At 48.6% G+C, this 13,406-nt stretch overlaps 1 protein-coding gene and 1 non-coding gene across 2 annotated transcripts in view; one reads left to right on the top strand and one right to left on the bottom strand.

Annotated features, from left to right (window-relative positions):
* MERTK (MER proto-oncogene, tyrosine kinase) overlaps positions 1-11,250 on the bottom strand; it is a 113,748-nt gene extending 102,498 nt beyond the window's left edge. Inside the window, exon 1 of the mRNA XM_067704379.1 lies at positions 11,041-11,250. Coding sequence (XP_067560480.1) covers positions 11,041-11,101 — 61 coding nt within the window. The 5' untranslated portion in view covers positions 11,102-11,250. The remainder of the gene's footprint in view (positions 1-11,040) is intronic.
* On the top strand, positions 1,239-1,373 carry LOC137206290 (small nucleolar RNA SNORA70). Its single transcript, XR_010934604.1, has one exon. It is a non-coding gene; the product is annotated as a small nucleolar RNA SNORA70 (small nucleolar RNA).
* Positions 11,251-13,406: the final 2,156 nt, after the last annotated feature.

Raw genomic sequence — 13,406 nt, 5'->3', positions numbered from 1 at the left:
GTTGAACAAAAAGATAGAAAAAAGACATATCATGCAACCATTAACCAAAAGAAAAGCAGGATGCCTACATTAACATCAGATAAAGTAGATTTCGAAACAAAGAAAATTATCAGAGACAGTAAGACACATTATGTAAGGATAAGAGTCAATCTACCAAGAAGACACAGGAGTCTTAAATGAGTATGCACTAAAGCAAAGAGCTTCAAAATATGTGAAGCAAAAACCAATAGAACTGAAAGGAGACATAAACAAATCAACAATTATAATTGGAGACTTCCAACATCTCTCTTTCAACAATCGATCAAAGGACTGGGCACAAAATAAGCAAGGATAAAGAAGAACTTGATGAGATTGCCAATGAAAAGAGTCTAGACTACATTTATAGAACATTCCACCCAACAACAGCAGAATACACATTCTTTCCCAATGACGATGGGATATAAACCAAGAAAAACCATTATCTTGAGCCATAAAGCAAATCTCAACGACTTTAAAAGAACTAAAATCATACAGTTTATACTCTCTGATTACAATGGAAATTATTATAAATTAATAACAGAAGGTAACAAGAAATTTTCCAAATACTTGCAAACTAAATGTCTAAATAATCTATGGATCAAAGGGGAAGTCTCAGGGAAATTTTTTAAAAAATACATTGAACTGAATGAAAATGAAATTACAATGTATCAAAATATGTGGGACACAGTTGACACAGTTTTGAGGGGAAATTTTATTTAGTAGTTTAATCTCATAACATGGAGAAAGAAGAGCAAAGCAACCCCAAAACAAGCAGAAGGAAGAAAATAAATATAGGAAATGAATTGAAAAAAGAAAAGCAATAGAGAAAATCAATGAAACAAAGAGCTGGTTGTTTGAAAAGATCAATAAAATGGATAAATCTCTAGCAAGACTGACAAAGGAAAAAAGAAGACAAAAATTACTAATATCAGGGCTTCCCTGGCTGGCGCAGTGGTTGAGAGTCCGCCTGCCGATGCAGGGGACACGGGTTCGTTCCCTGGTCTGGGAAGATCCCACACGCCGCAGAGCGGCTGGGCCCGTGGGCCATGGCTGCTAAGCCTGCGCGTCCGGAGCCTGTGCTCCGCAACGGGAGAGGCCACAACAGTGAAAGGTCTGCGTACCACAAAAAAAAAAAAAAAAATTACTAATATCAGGAATGAAACAGGGAGTATCACTATAGACTCTGAAGACATCAAAAGTATAATAATTAAATACTATGTTTGCAGCCAACTAAGCCCACCATGCTCTCTTCCCCATGGGAGCCCAGTGGGCAGTGGATGCAAACAGCAGCCTCCTCGGAAGTACACGCAGCCTGTTGCCTGTACAGGTTGCTCTAAGGGACCCTGGAGACAGCCCTCTGCAGTGGACATTCATGTCTGGCATGCTAACTCCAATCTAGGCTCCAGACAGGTATGCACGGTGCCTTTGGAAAGCCCCAGGGCACAGTGGCCAGTGGCCACACTGGCCAGGTCATAATGTCCATCCACACCAAGTGGCAGAACAAGGAGCACGTGACTGAGGCCCTCGGCAGGGCCAAGTTCAAGTTCCCCGGCCTCCAGAAAATCCACATCCCCAAGAAGCGGGGATTTACTAAGTTTAATGCGGATGAATTGCAAAATATGGTGACAGAAAAGTGGCTCATCCCAGATGCCTTCGGGGTCAAATACGTCTCTGACAGTGGACACTGAGTTTAATCACCAATGGCCAATGACTTAAACCATCATGCTTGTGTCATAAAACCCCACATAAAGGGCTTAAACAACAAGGTCTGAGGAGCTTCTGAGTTGGTGATGAGCTGGGAGGGCGGTACACCGGAGGGGGCATGGAAGCCCTGAGCCCCTTCCCACATACCTTGCCCTATATGTCTCTTCCATTTGGCTGTTCCTGAGTTGTATCATTTATAATGAAACAGTAATCCTAAGGATAGCGCTTTACTGAGTGCTGTGAATCAGTCTAGCGAAGTATCAAACCTGAGGGGGAGAGGAGGCCATGGGAATTCTGAATTTATAGTCAGCTGGGCAGAAGTGTGGGCAGCCTGGACACTCCATCTGAGCTGGTGTCTGAAGTGGGTGTTGGCGGGGAGGCAGTCTTACGGGATTGAGCCTTTAACCTGTGGAGCCTCTGCTCACTCTAGGCAGTTAGTGTCAAAACTGAAATGAATGGTAGGACTCCCAGTTGATGTCCCCTTTGGTGGAGCCGCTGAAGCGAGGTTTTCTGTAACGTGCAAACAAACGTAAACCCCAAGGACATGGTAACACTACAGTGTTACCAATATAATTATGCGTGATCAAAGGATAGAGAGATGAGTGGGAATTAAAACACCGATGGCGGGGAGGGGGTAGTGCTTTTCTCCAGGAGGAGGGGAGCAAAGGGATGAGACTAGAGAGGGGAGCAGTGGGGGGCTTCAACTGTACCGCTCGTGTCTGATTTCTGATGCTGAGTGGTGAGCACAGAGGTGAGTTTTATTCCTGTATATTCTTCTGTGTATCCTAAATATTTCATCGCAAGATTTGAGTATGTAAATAAAAGAGTAGGTAAGAAAAAAAAATGTGATGGTAAAAAGAGAAAGATAGGCCTTTCTGTTTACTAGCCGGCCCACCTGACAAGAATGATGGGAACCCTCCTTGAATCTTTTTTCCACCCGTAGGTCCCAAAATCATAATGTTGCAGGAAAAAGAGTGGGGCACAAGAGGATGGTCTCGTCCCAGGTCTTGGGCGAGTCCCTGGGATGGGCCGCCAAGTGTGGGTTCTTGGCTTCACGCAGGAAAGAATTCAAGAGTGAGCGATAGTAAAGTGAAAGAAGGTTTATTCAGGGAGAAACGCACTCCACAGACAGAGCGTGGGCCGTCTCAGAAGGCAAGAGATGCCAGGGTCTGGGGGTTGTTGGTTTTCATAGGGGTGGGTAATTTCATAGGCTAATGAGTGGGCGGATTATTGCAACTATTTTGGGGAAGGTGCGGATTTCCAGGAATTGGGTCACTGCCCACTTTTTGACATTTTACGGTTGACCGGGGCACTGTCATGACTCCTGTGGGTGTGTCATTTGGCTGATGTATTACCGTGAGTGTGTAATGAGGCTCAAAGTCTAGTGGAAGTCGACTCGTCTGCCATCTTGGACCTAGTTGGTTCTAACCAGTTTATGTCATGTCCTCCAGGGCTATGTCATTCTTTTAAAGGTTGTGTGCCCTGCCCCCTTCCTGTCTCAATAAGAGCACTTGGCTTGAGGAATCATCCAGCCTCACAGCTCTCACCCTAGTCCCAGACTTGCTGCCTTGCCTGGATAAACATAACTATTTTATTCTTACCCTCAGCGGCCAGGTTCTGATACATGCCCTGGGGGGAGGAGTCCAGGGGGTGGTGTGAGGCTCTGCACCCCTCCTCCAGAATCAGACACACTGGATCCATGGAGCGTAACAAGAGATGTGGCACACAACGGCCTGGACCCACGCAGGACAGGGTCACACCCCAAAGATGGAGTCCATAGGTCCTGGGTGGGACCTGGGCTTCTGTATTGTGAAAATGCTTCCTAGTTGACTTTCTCCTGGTTCTTGCAGCCAAAATGCTTTGGAGCTTAACATTCTACAGTGTTTTTAATAAAAGAGTTTTAAATTTCTAAATATAAAATTATATCATAATATTGAATAATTAGACTTTTTTGTTGTTGTTTGTATGTGTGAATATACATTTTTTATTTGTCTTGGATATCCACCTAAGAGGAGAATTGCTGGGCCATAGAGTAACTTCATGTTTAACCTTTGAAGAAACTGCCACCCTGTTTCCAAAGAGGCCGCTCCCTTTTACCTTCCCAGCGACAGTGTATGAACAATTTCTCCAAATCCTTGCCAACCTCTGTTACTGGCCTTTTGTTGTTATTCCCATCCTAATGTGTATAAAGTGATATCTCACTTATTTCCTCTCTAGTTTTTATTATTTACTTCCTTCTGCTTGCTTTGGGTTTAGTTTATTCTTCTTTTTCTAGTTTCTTATGGTGGAAGTTTAGGTTATTGATTTGAGAGCTATCTTCTTTTCCAATATCAGTGTTTACAGCTATAAATTTCCCTCTTAGCACTGCGTTAGATGCATCCCATAAGTCCATAAGTGTTGCTGTGTTTTCATTTTCATTCATCTCAGAATATTTTCTAACTTTCTTTGTGATTTCTTCTTTGACCCATTCGTTATTTAGTAGTGTTGTTCAATTTCTACTTTTGTGATTTCTTAAATTTCTTCCATTGTTAATTTTTAACTTCATTCCATGTGTTCAGAAAACACACATTTTTTTTTTTTCTTGCGGTACGCGGGCCTCTCACTGCTGTGGCCTCTCCCATTGTGGAGCACAGGCTCCAGACGTGCAGGCTCAGCGGCCATGGCTCACGGGCCCAGCCGCTCTGCAGCATGTGGGATCTTCCCGGACCGGGACGTGAACCCGTGTCCCCTGCATCGGCAGGCGGACTGTCAACCACTGCGCCACCAGAGAATCCCCAGAAAACACACTTTGTATGATTTAAATCCTTCTAAACGTATTGAGACTTAATTTGTGACCTAACATATTGTCATTTGTTTGGGCAGGTCCAGTATCCTCAGAAATACACCTCCGTGTTTCCAGACTATTCTATTGCCCCAGATAGAGCTGGAGGGGGTCCTTCATGGGGACACAGCCCAGGCAGCGGGGAAGGGCAACTTCCCACAGTAAAGAAGCCACTGGCATGACTCATTTTTAAGAAATACCCCACACTGCCTCTAGCCCCACTTCTGGGCTGATGCCTGCACTCCTTTTGCCAGCGTCAGGCGCAGGGCTGGGGCCTGGCGGCATCACACTCATGGAAGGCACCATGTCTGAACCTCACGATGAGAAAACATCCCAGCCCACTTGTCTCCTTCAGATACAATCCATTTTCTACCCACCAGGGGCCCCAGAATCACCTATCTGCAACCCGCCCCCCACGCCATTTAATCAACGGAGATGTGGAATTTCAGAAAGGCGAAGCATCGCACCCCAGCTGTCCCTGCACGTTGAAACTGGGATGAGGACTTACATCTTCAGACTCTCAAAGTGGTTATTTTTCTTTTAAACTAATGCTTGAGATCTCATGCTAAATCTAAGAGCTTCTTTTTTTCTTGGTCCCCAAACTTTCAAAGGACATTGTTTTCATCCACAAATCTTTGAATCGTGTGCCAGAATTGGAAAAAGGCTTACAGGCTGCTTTCACTTCCTGCGTGGAGACAGCCTGCCCTGAACTGCAGCGAGTGGAAAACGGGCCTCCGAAGACAGGCCACCCTTGGGAGCCCATGAATATTCATCACTTCGCTGTGCATTCACTAAGTAGCGCAGGGACAGAAGAGTACTTTCAGCAAGTTTGAGTCTATGTTCTAATATCCTCCACGAAGACAGCCTGTCCTTACTGGTAAAAAGATCATTTTCTAAAGCGATAATGAAATCGGTCTTCTATTAGTAGCTTTTAAAAGCCCCACGGCTTACAGTAGTAAAACAATCTCGTCTCCAAAATAAACAAGGCTTTCCTTTGTATGTCCAAGGAGAGGCAGGACCAGAGCTCAGGCACATTCTAAGGCGTCTACTGGCCCTGAATGCCTGTAGTAGCTAGAGCACCCAACCCCACCCCGTGCCCCAAAAAGCAGACTACAAAGAAAAGGGATCTGTCAAGCAGTGTTTGCCTGACTGTCGAGCGGCAGCCTGAGACCTAAATTGTGAGGATGGGCCCCCTCCCTGAGTGAGCTGGGGCAGAGCTCTAACCCCATGATGATCAGATCCCGCTGGGCCCTTGGCTGGCTCCCCAGAAGCTAGACAACACCTTTGAAGGGATCGACTGGGAAAAATCCGGAAGACACCGTTAATGACTGCGGACAAGGAGAAACATACAAGCATAAAATGTGGTGCCACAAATATCTATGCATTGCTCTTATGAAATGCAATGGTTTTTCTCCAAGCGTAAGTCTCTCAAACATGCTTAGCTTTTGGTGTAAAACTTCTCATATATGATATTGGGCCAAACATAAAGTCAACATATGTCTCCTCTCTCTCTTTTTCTCCCTCTCCCCTCTGCCCTGCTCCTTCCGCCACCCCTGCCACCCCCAAGACTCATGGAAAATCCATTTTATCGTTAAGTGAAAGAGGCATTAACAGCGGATGAAATGGACAAAAGGATGAAATAAAATGGTTTAGAATGGAGTGCAGGTTTCTCAACAAACTCTTGAAGACATACTATCTTTCCTTCACTTGAAAACACCAGGACCTAAGAAGGTGACCTGGATGTGGTAGCTAGGCCAGGCCTACTGGATCCTGCTGGCTGACAGAGGCCCAGACAGAGTGGGAATGACAAGGTAACCAAGAAGGGAGGGCTGCCCAGCTGCTCCAGGTGCTGGAGGGGACAGGCTTCCAGGCCTCACAAAATTGGGGAAGACCTGGGCTCTCACTGTGGTTAAAAATCTTCCATACGGTTCAACAGCCACACTTCAGACAAAGAAAAAAAAGTCTCAGGAAAGAGAAAGTGCTGGGTTGGTAGGTACTCTCGGTATTCTTGCGACGGGCTGCATACAGGATCCTCCTGCCACGCTGCATTTTCAGCATTTAGTTGGAGGCAGCAGGGCTGGAACAAGATAGGGAACAAGTTACCTCTGGGTCAGGGGTTAGCAAATGCCCAGAGTGTGGGATGCAGAGGAGTCTGGGCCTTTCCCAGGGGGGGCTCGCTTACACCTGCCACCAAGCAGGAAGCATCTGGAAGCCAGGAGTGCACCTGGGCCTCCCTGTCCGGTCTATCTGCTACAAGACTACCTGCACACACCCACTCAGACACAGAACGTCATCTAAGAAACAAAGCCTCATTCTCTAGCCATTGCAGCCAGAAGACTGCATTTGGCAAACCTAGTTTTAGCTGGAAAAAAGGAAAGGAATTATCTGGATGTTTACACTCAAACAACCCCCCCAAAAGTTATGAAACCAAAACAAAACCACACCCACTTTAGAGTAGAGTGATGTGGGAAAAGCTGAGCAGGAATTGGACTTCATTTTTATACCTTCCTGAGAGGCACATGACAGGAAGCGATTCCTGGACTGAGTTAACCCTGAATTCAACAAGTGAGGGTGATGGGGGGGTGAAGAGGGGAGTGGTCAGGACAGGCCCTGCCTCATCTGAGGCGACAAGCGTGGGTTTTGCTAGCAGAACTAATAGAAAACAGTCCCACAGAGCAAGGACTTCAGCGTTCTGGGGTGGACACCCACAGCCCCTCCACCAGAGCGCTCTGAACAGTGGAGGATGGCCCATAGGTCCGCCCTCGTATTTCAAGTTGCAATTTAGGACTTATTTCAGTGAGAAAAGAAGAAACTTTTCCCCCAATACCTTTTGTTTAAGAAAAACAATTACCGCAAAATTTGAGTTGAGAAGGGAGAGGAAGCATGGGTAATAATGGCTAACAGTTTTGAAGCATATACCATGTGACACCGGCTCATTCATCCTTCCATAAATAACAAAGAGTCCCACAGGACCAGTGAGGAAACTGAGGTCCTGAGAGTTAGTCACTGCCCCAGGGCTCCCCAGAGGCCAGCTAGGCAGGACAGGAAGCCCAGCCCACTGGACACTCAGCCCCTGAGCTGCAGCCCCTGTTAATTTTCATTCCAAGCCCTAGGAGCACACAGACTGAACCCGCTTTTTTCAGGTTTTATAATGTTTAACTTCCTGCTGAGATGCATCCCAACCAGAGCCACGTGCTTTGGTTTAAGATTAAACTAGTAACAACAGGCCAGAGTCAAGGCACTCGGGACCCCAATGACCTGGGAATTGGGCAATTCGCCCTGGGCAAGGAGCTGTTAAAACTGTGTCTTTAACATGAAAAATTGGCTTTTGACTTATTTTTAAAGTTGGGATCGTTAAGAGACTATAAAATACGTTAACCTTGCTCTATTGGCCTTAATATAGTCCAAAAATCTACCCTAACATTTCTAGTAAGGAGATCACTTTGGCATCACGGTGAAACGAAAGATTGTTTTCTAGCAACCAAGCCCCAAGCACAAGGTCATGGGAGCTGCAGCACCTGTTTCTGGAAAAGCCAGTAGGAAGAGAGAAGCGGGAGGAACACACGGTGAGACCTGCAGAGGCCTGGGTCTTTGATACCATCTGCAGATGCTGAGCACCTGAAATGAGTATCACGCTCTGAAAGCGAAGAGGAACCCATCAGGTGGTAGTAGTGTTGTTTCATGGAGTGTGTGTGTATAACTTTGGCAGCAGTGGCAGTGAGGGAAGGCCTCTCCAGGAGAACATCTGAGCTGAGACCCAAATGACTAGAAACAGCCAGTGTGCAGAGATCCTGGGGAAAAGATTCCAGCCAAAGGGGACATCCACAGCAAAAGCGCCGGAGAGACGTGCCGCTCCAGCCACAAGCGGGGAGTAACTGGAAATGAGTCAAAAAGGGAGAGGGAGGCCCCTGAGTCCTTGCCAACTCTCGTTAAAGAAGGGAGGCCACTGGAGGATGTCAGACAAGGGGGCAACCCAGCCCGATTCATCTTCAAAGTCTCATTCTGGCCATTATGTGGGAAGCGGAGGGTCTGCATATGTTCATTTCCAGGCCGGGGAACCCATTTAAACCAAGGTCCGGCCTCAGCCTCCCTACCTTGGCGGCATGTTCCCAATTCACCGGCACCTAAAGATGCAACCTGTTCGTAACCAGCTCTGATTGGCAACCCACTGGCCCTGCTCCTAGAATAACCTGGAAATTATTTCTAAAAATAAGACAAAAAATAATTATTCTCAATTTGAAAAACCCTAACCCTAACCCTAACTTTAAGGAAGTGGATCAGAATAAGTTTTGAAAAATTACTTAGTTTTGAAACGTGCCCTGCTTACTTCCACAAAGCATTTGAGTCCATTGATACAAAGCCCATAAGCAACTAGACATCTTAAAGTCCTTTCTGGGAAAATGTTGACAATATATTGTAACGTGGTGACAGCTTCAGTTTGGGAGAGAAATGCTAACACTGAAGAGTTTTAAAAGTCCAATTAGTTCTAAGGGCTGAGTTTCGGGGCAACGGCTAGGTCCTTGCAATGCCTTCGCTTTCATCCACCTCTGTATTTCTTGTCCTCTAGCTTCTCCTGGGCCCTCTAGAGCTACCCTTTGCTTGATTTGTTGCTCACTGGCACCCCCATCAGAGACAGAACAGAAAGGAAAGATTGGTGAGCCCAGAAACACCCCTGGTTCAGCAGTTTCAGTTCTGTGTGTGTTTGTCTTTGTGGGAGGGTGTTTGTGTGTATGGGGTGGGGGTGAGCGGTAGGGAGGATTCCAGGGTGAAAGTGATGCGTAAATTGTAATTATCCATTCCTCTACAGTGTAGAGTCTAAACACACATTCACACCCTGTCTCTCTCTCCCCTCTCCTGCCTGGTGAGCAAACCACTTGAAACCACAACATACAATATGAAAATCGTAAACCTAGATGAGGGGTCCAATAACCATTTTTAATCTCTTCCTACAGCACTCTTACTTCTGCCCTAATTTGGCCAGTGAGAAGCCCATTCTTCCAGCTTTTCACAAAGTAAAATGTAACACTGCCAGACATCTCACAGATAAATTCGAGATGAAAAGCAAAAGGTAGGGAAAGAAACACTGGAGAAACTTTTCGTTCTTCCCGCTGGGTGGATTTTAACAGACCTTTTATGATTATCTGCCTAAACTGATTATTGGCTACAAAAGTTTCTTTATTACAGCTTTTTAAAAAAATTAGAAAAACAGCCCATTTAAAAAATGTCTTCCACCAAAACTACTGTTTCTATTACTTTTCCCATAATTTTCACCACATTCACTATGTCCAAGATTACCATTAATGGCCAGCCTTCCCTAGTAGCAAAATATAACAGATTTGCAGCAGATTATGAAAAAGGATCTGGCAGTAATGCTGAGGAATTTTTGAGGGTTTAGTGGAGGGCTGGGGGTAAAGAACAGAATTGCTTTAATTCTTTGCTTGGTTTATGTTTCGGATGTTTGCTTCAAATTGCTATGTTGCCCCAAATTATAAATTGTCTATGTAATTTAATGTGTGCACTGCTTAAGAATTTCTTATTTGAGCAACTGAGCTTTCCAATGAAAACTTCACGGGGAAAAAATATGAAGTAAATTGTTTAACTATAAATTGAACTTCCCAGGTATTCTTAAAAAACATCTTTGACTATAATAGGTGAAAGCTAAACCTTTTAGTTTAGGGAAAATGCCTGAGATGTGTTCATTCAGTATAAAGCCTGGTTAAATTTCTTCCAGCTTCCTTAAGCAATGCATCAGCGATTAAACTTCTAACCCGTTAATCACTTACCCTCCAAACAAGCTGCTGATGCAGAATGGGACCTGCCCTCCCTTGCCACCACTTACCCATCCAGTACTGGATGGGTAAGAGTATTTATACTGGAATGCCTGGCAGAGTCGAGATAAACCTAGACGCTGACCAAGCACGTTAGATTCGGTTCAGCAGTAACAGGAGTGAAAAGAATGCTTCCCATTTTTCCGGGGTCCCCACGCTCCCAGGGTGTCCCTGCTAATGTTGCCCATGAGGGCCCGGGGGGAGCAGCCGGACCACAGTCCCTCCCGGTCGCACTCTGGGCCTTGGGGGATCTTAGCACCGGGATTGCGACCCCAACTCCCGCAGCCTGCTGGTCTCCGGCCCCTCGGGGGATGATGGGGTCTGCGGCTCCCACAACTCCCGCCAGAGCCTGGGTCCAACCACGCAACCATGTCCAGGGAAAAGTTTTCGGCGCATTCCCCTCTGCCGAAAATTTCAGGACTTGCAGCGCGCCCGGCCGAGCTCTGTTTCCCTCTTGGAGGTTAAGGGGAGCCCTCGGCGCCCACCCCTCCCCGGCTCCACCGGGACGCGCGCCCTCGACCCAGCCTGGGTGCCGGGACAGTGCGTCGGTGGGAGCACCCGGCACCGCTGGGGCGGGGGGAGGTGTCTGCAAACTTGCCAGCTGCTGGGTGCGCCCGAGTCGGCGAGCTCCCGGCCCCCCGCGCCCGGCCCCCGGCCCCTTGCACTCACCTCCCCTCCACAGCGCGGGGAGGAAGAGCCACGGCAGGAGCGGCAGCAGGGCCCGCCCCATCCCGGGGCCGCGGAACTGGATATTCTCTGCGGACCGACGGACAGATAGACGTCCAGAACCTGCCGCGTCGCCGGCCAAGCGCGCCCGCGAAGCAGCCCACTCCCGGCGGCCCCGGGAGCCAGCGCCGAAGTGGCGGAGCCGAGCCGCTGAGGGTGGCGCCGAGGGCTGGAGGGGGCGGGACGCGGGCCAAGTCCGAGCGGACCCAGCCAGTCGGGGAGGGGAGGGGGCGGGAAGGAGGCCGGGAGAGGAGAGCCGCGGAGGGGGAGGAAGGGACGGGGCTGGACCGGAGGGGCGGGGAGAGGCGGGCAGAGGCGGGCCTCGGGTCGAGCCTGGGCAGACCGGGATGGGGGCGCGGGGGCTGAAGAGAGAGGAGGGAGGTGGGGACCATAAAGGGGAGGGGCAGCCGGAGGTGGGGAGGAGAAAGGGGCCCTGGCTCTGGGCTGTCTCGACGTCCAACACGTGCAGGTGGGAGGGACAGAGGGAGGAGACTGGGTTGGGCGAGGGGGAGCGGAGGCCGCCCCACCAGACGTAAGACTAGGCGCCTGCAGCTTGGGGACTGCGGTAGTCCCGCAGTCTCGGCTCTGCGAACACAAAACCCAGACAGCAACGCTCCCAGAGGCCAGGGCCTCCGTGGCGGCGCTCCCTGCTGAGCGCCACATGCATCCGCTCCCGCCCGAGCGCCCCCTGGGTACCCGGCCAAAGGGGTGAGACCAGCCTCGGCGTCGAGGAGCTCAACGCCTCCTGGAGAAGAACTCTTCGCTGTGCCCCCGAATCCAAGAGAGGTGATGCTCACGGAGGGAGACGAACGTCAATGAAAAAGTGCAGAGCGTGAGTGGAAGGAGGCAGCCCCCAAACGACAAAGTGTGGAGGAGCCAGGAAGGCAGACGCAGAGAAAGTTAACCGTGAAAGAAATGTCAGCCACTTTTACTAATAATCGCAACAATAACTTACATATATATGTATATATATACTTTAAGGAAACATTTTTAGAATTTATGTGTGTTAATGCGATCCTTTGACAACATGAGCCATTCCTCTGCTCAAAACTGGACAGTGGTTCCCGCTTTCTCTCTGCATAAGAGCCACAGTCCTGCACGACCTGGTCCCTTTTCTTCTCTGACCTCATCTCCATACTCCACCTCCATTTATGCTGCTTTGTGGTCCAGCAGTCCCTGACCCCTAGGCTGGTCACTTGGGCTAGATTTGGCTGTAAGGAGGCAACCAGCCCACATGGATTTAAATCGGTTATCACTTGCACTGCCAGCAAAAGCAGTCAGCACGATGTCAGCTTCTGGCGTCCCTTGTCCCATAGGATGACACCAAGCCCGAGGGGCCAGATGAACAGACCTGAGGAGTGGGTGGCTTTGCTGCTGAGCAGCCAACTCTAAAGTACAGTTTCATAGACTTTCACAGGTGGCTGCTGCTGTGTCCTTGGGGGCAGGGAGAGGCATGGAGGGAAGGCATGGAAACACCTTGCTCAACTGAAAGTCTGGAGAAGGAAGAGAAACAGGCATGCCTTGAGAGAGAGACATGAAACTGCCTGCAACAGCTGCTCACCAGGCTCACCTCCCCCTGCCGCAGGAGGAAGCACGGGACAGTCCCCCAAGACCTGGGTAAGACTGCATTCAAGGCTCGCCTGCATGCCTATGTGGAGATGTGCAAGGTCGCCGGGCCATCTCAGCAGAGCCCTTGTTCTCCTGCAGTGTCCTTGCTGCTGCTCATATACACCAGGCTCCCTTCCACCGTGGGGTTTTGCATCGACTGTTCCCTCTGCCTGGAATGCTCTTCCCCCAGACTCACCCCCTCTTGGTTAATGCTCCTCCTTCAGGTCTTTGCTAAGTCTCACGTTCCTGATGAGGCCCACCTAGTATAAAACTGTCTAATTATTTATTCCTGTGTGATATACAACCCCAAACGCAGTGGGGGTAAACAGCAGCCACTGTACTGGATTCACAGATTCTGTGGGTCAGAGATTTAGATGGGGCACAAGGAAGATGGTTTGTCTTTCCTCTTCCATCTCTGCTGGGATGTTGGGCTCAATGACTGGGGACTAGAATGATCGGAAACAGGGGTCAGCGAACTGTAGCGTGTGGGCCTATCGTCTGTGTTTGCAAATAAGCATTATTGGAACACAGCCATTCACTGTGTGTTGTCTGTGGCTGCTTGTGTGCTGTAATAGCAGAGTTGAGTACTTGTGACAGAGATCAGAGGGCCCACGAAGCCACACGATCTGGCCCTTTACAGAAGTCGGCCAACCCCTGATCTAAAGGTCTGTTTCCTCACATAGCTAGCACTTGCACTGGGA

Source organism: Pseudorca crassidens, chromosome 14 (genome assembly GCF_039906515.1).
Source record: "Pseudorca crassidens isolate mPseCra1 chromosome 14, mPseCra1.hap1, whole genome shotgun sequence".
NCBI lineage: Eukaryota > Metazoa > Chordata > Mammalia > Artiodactyla > Delphinidae > Pseudorca > Pseudorca crassidens.
Note: the sequence above shows the minus strand (reverse complement) of the source record. Positions and strands in the feature narration are given on the sequence as shown.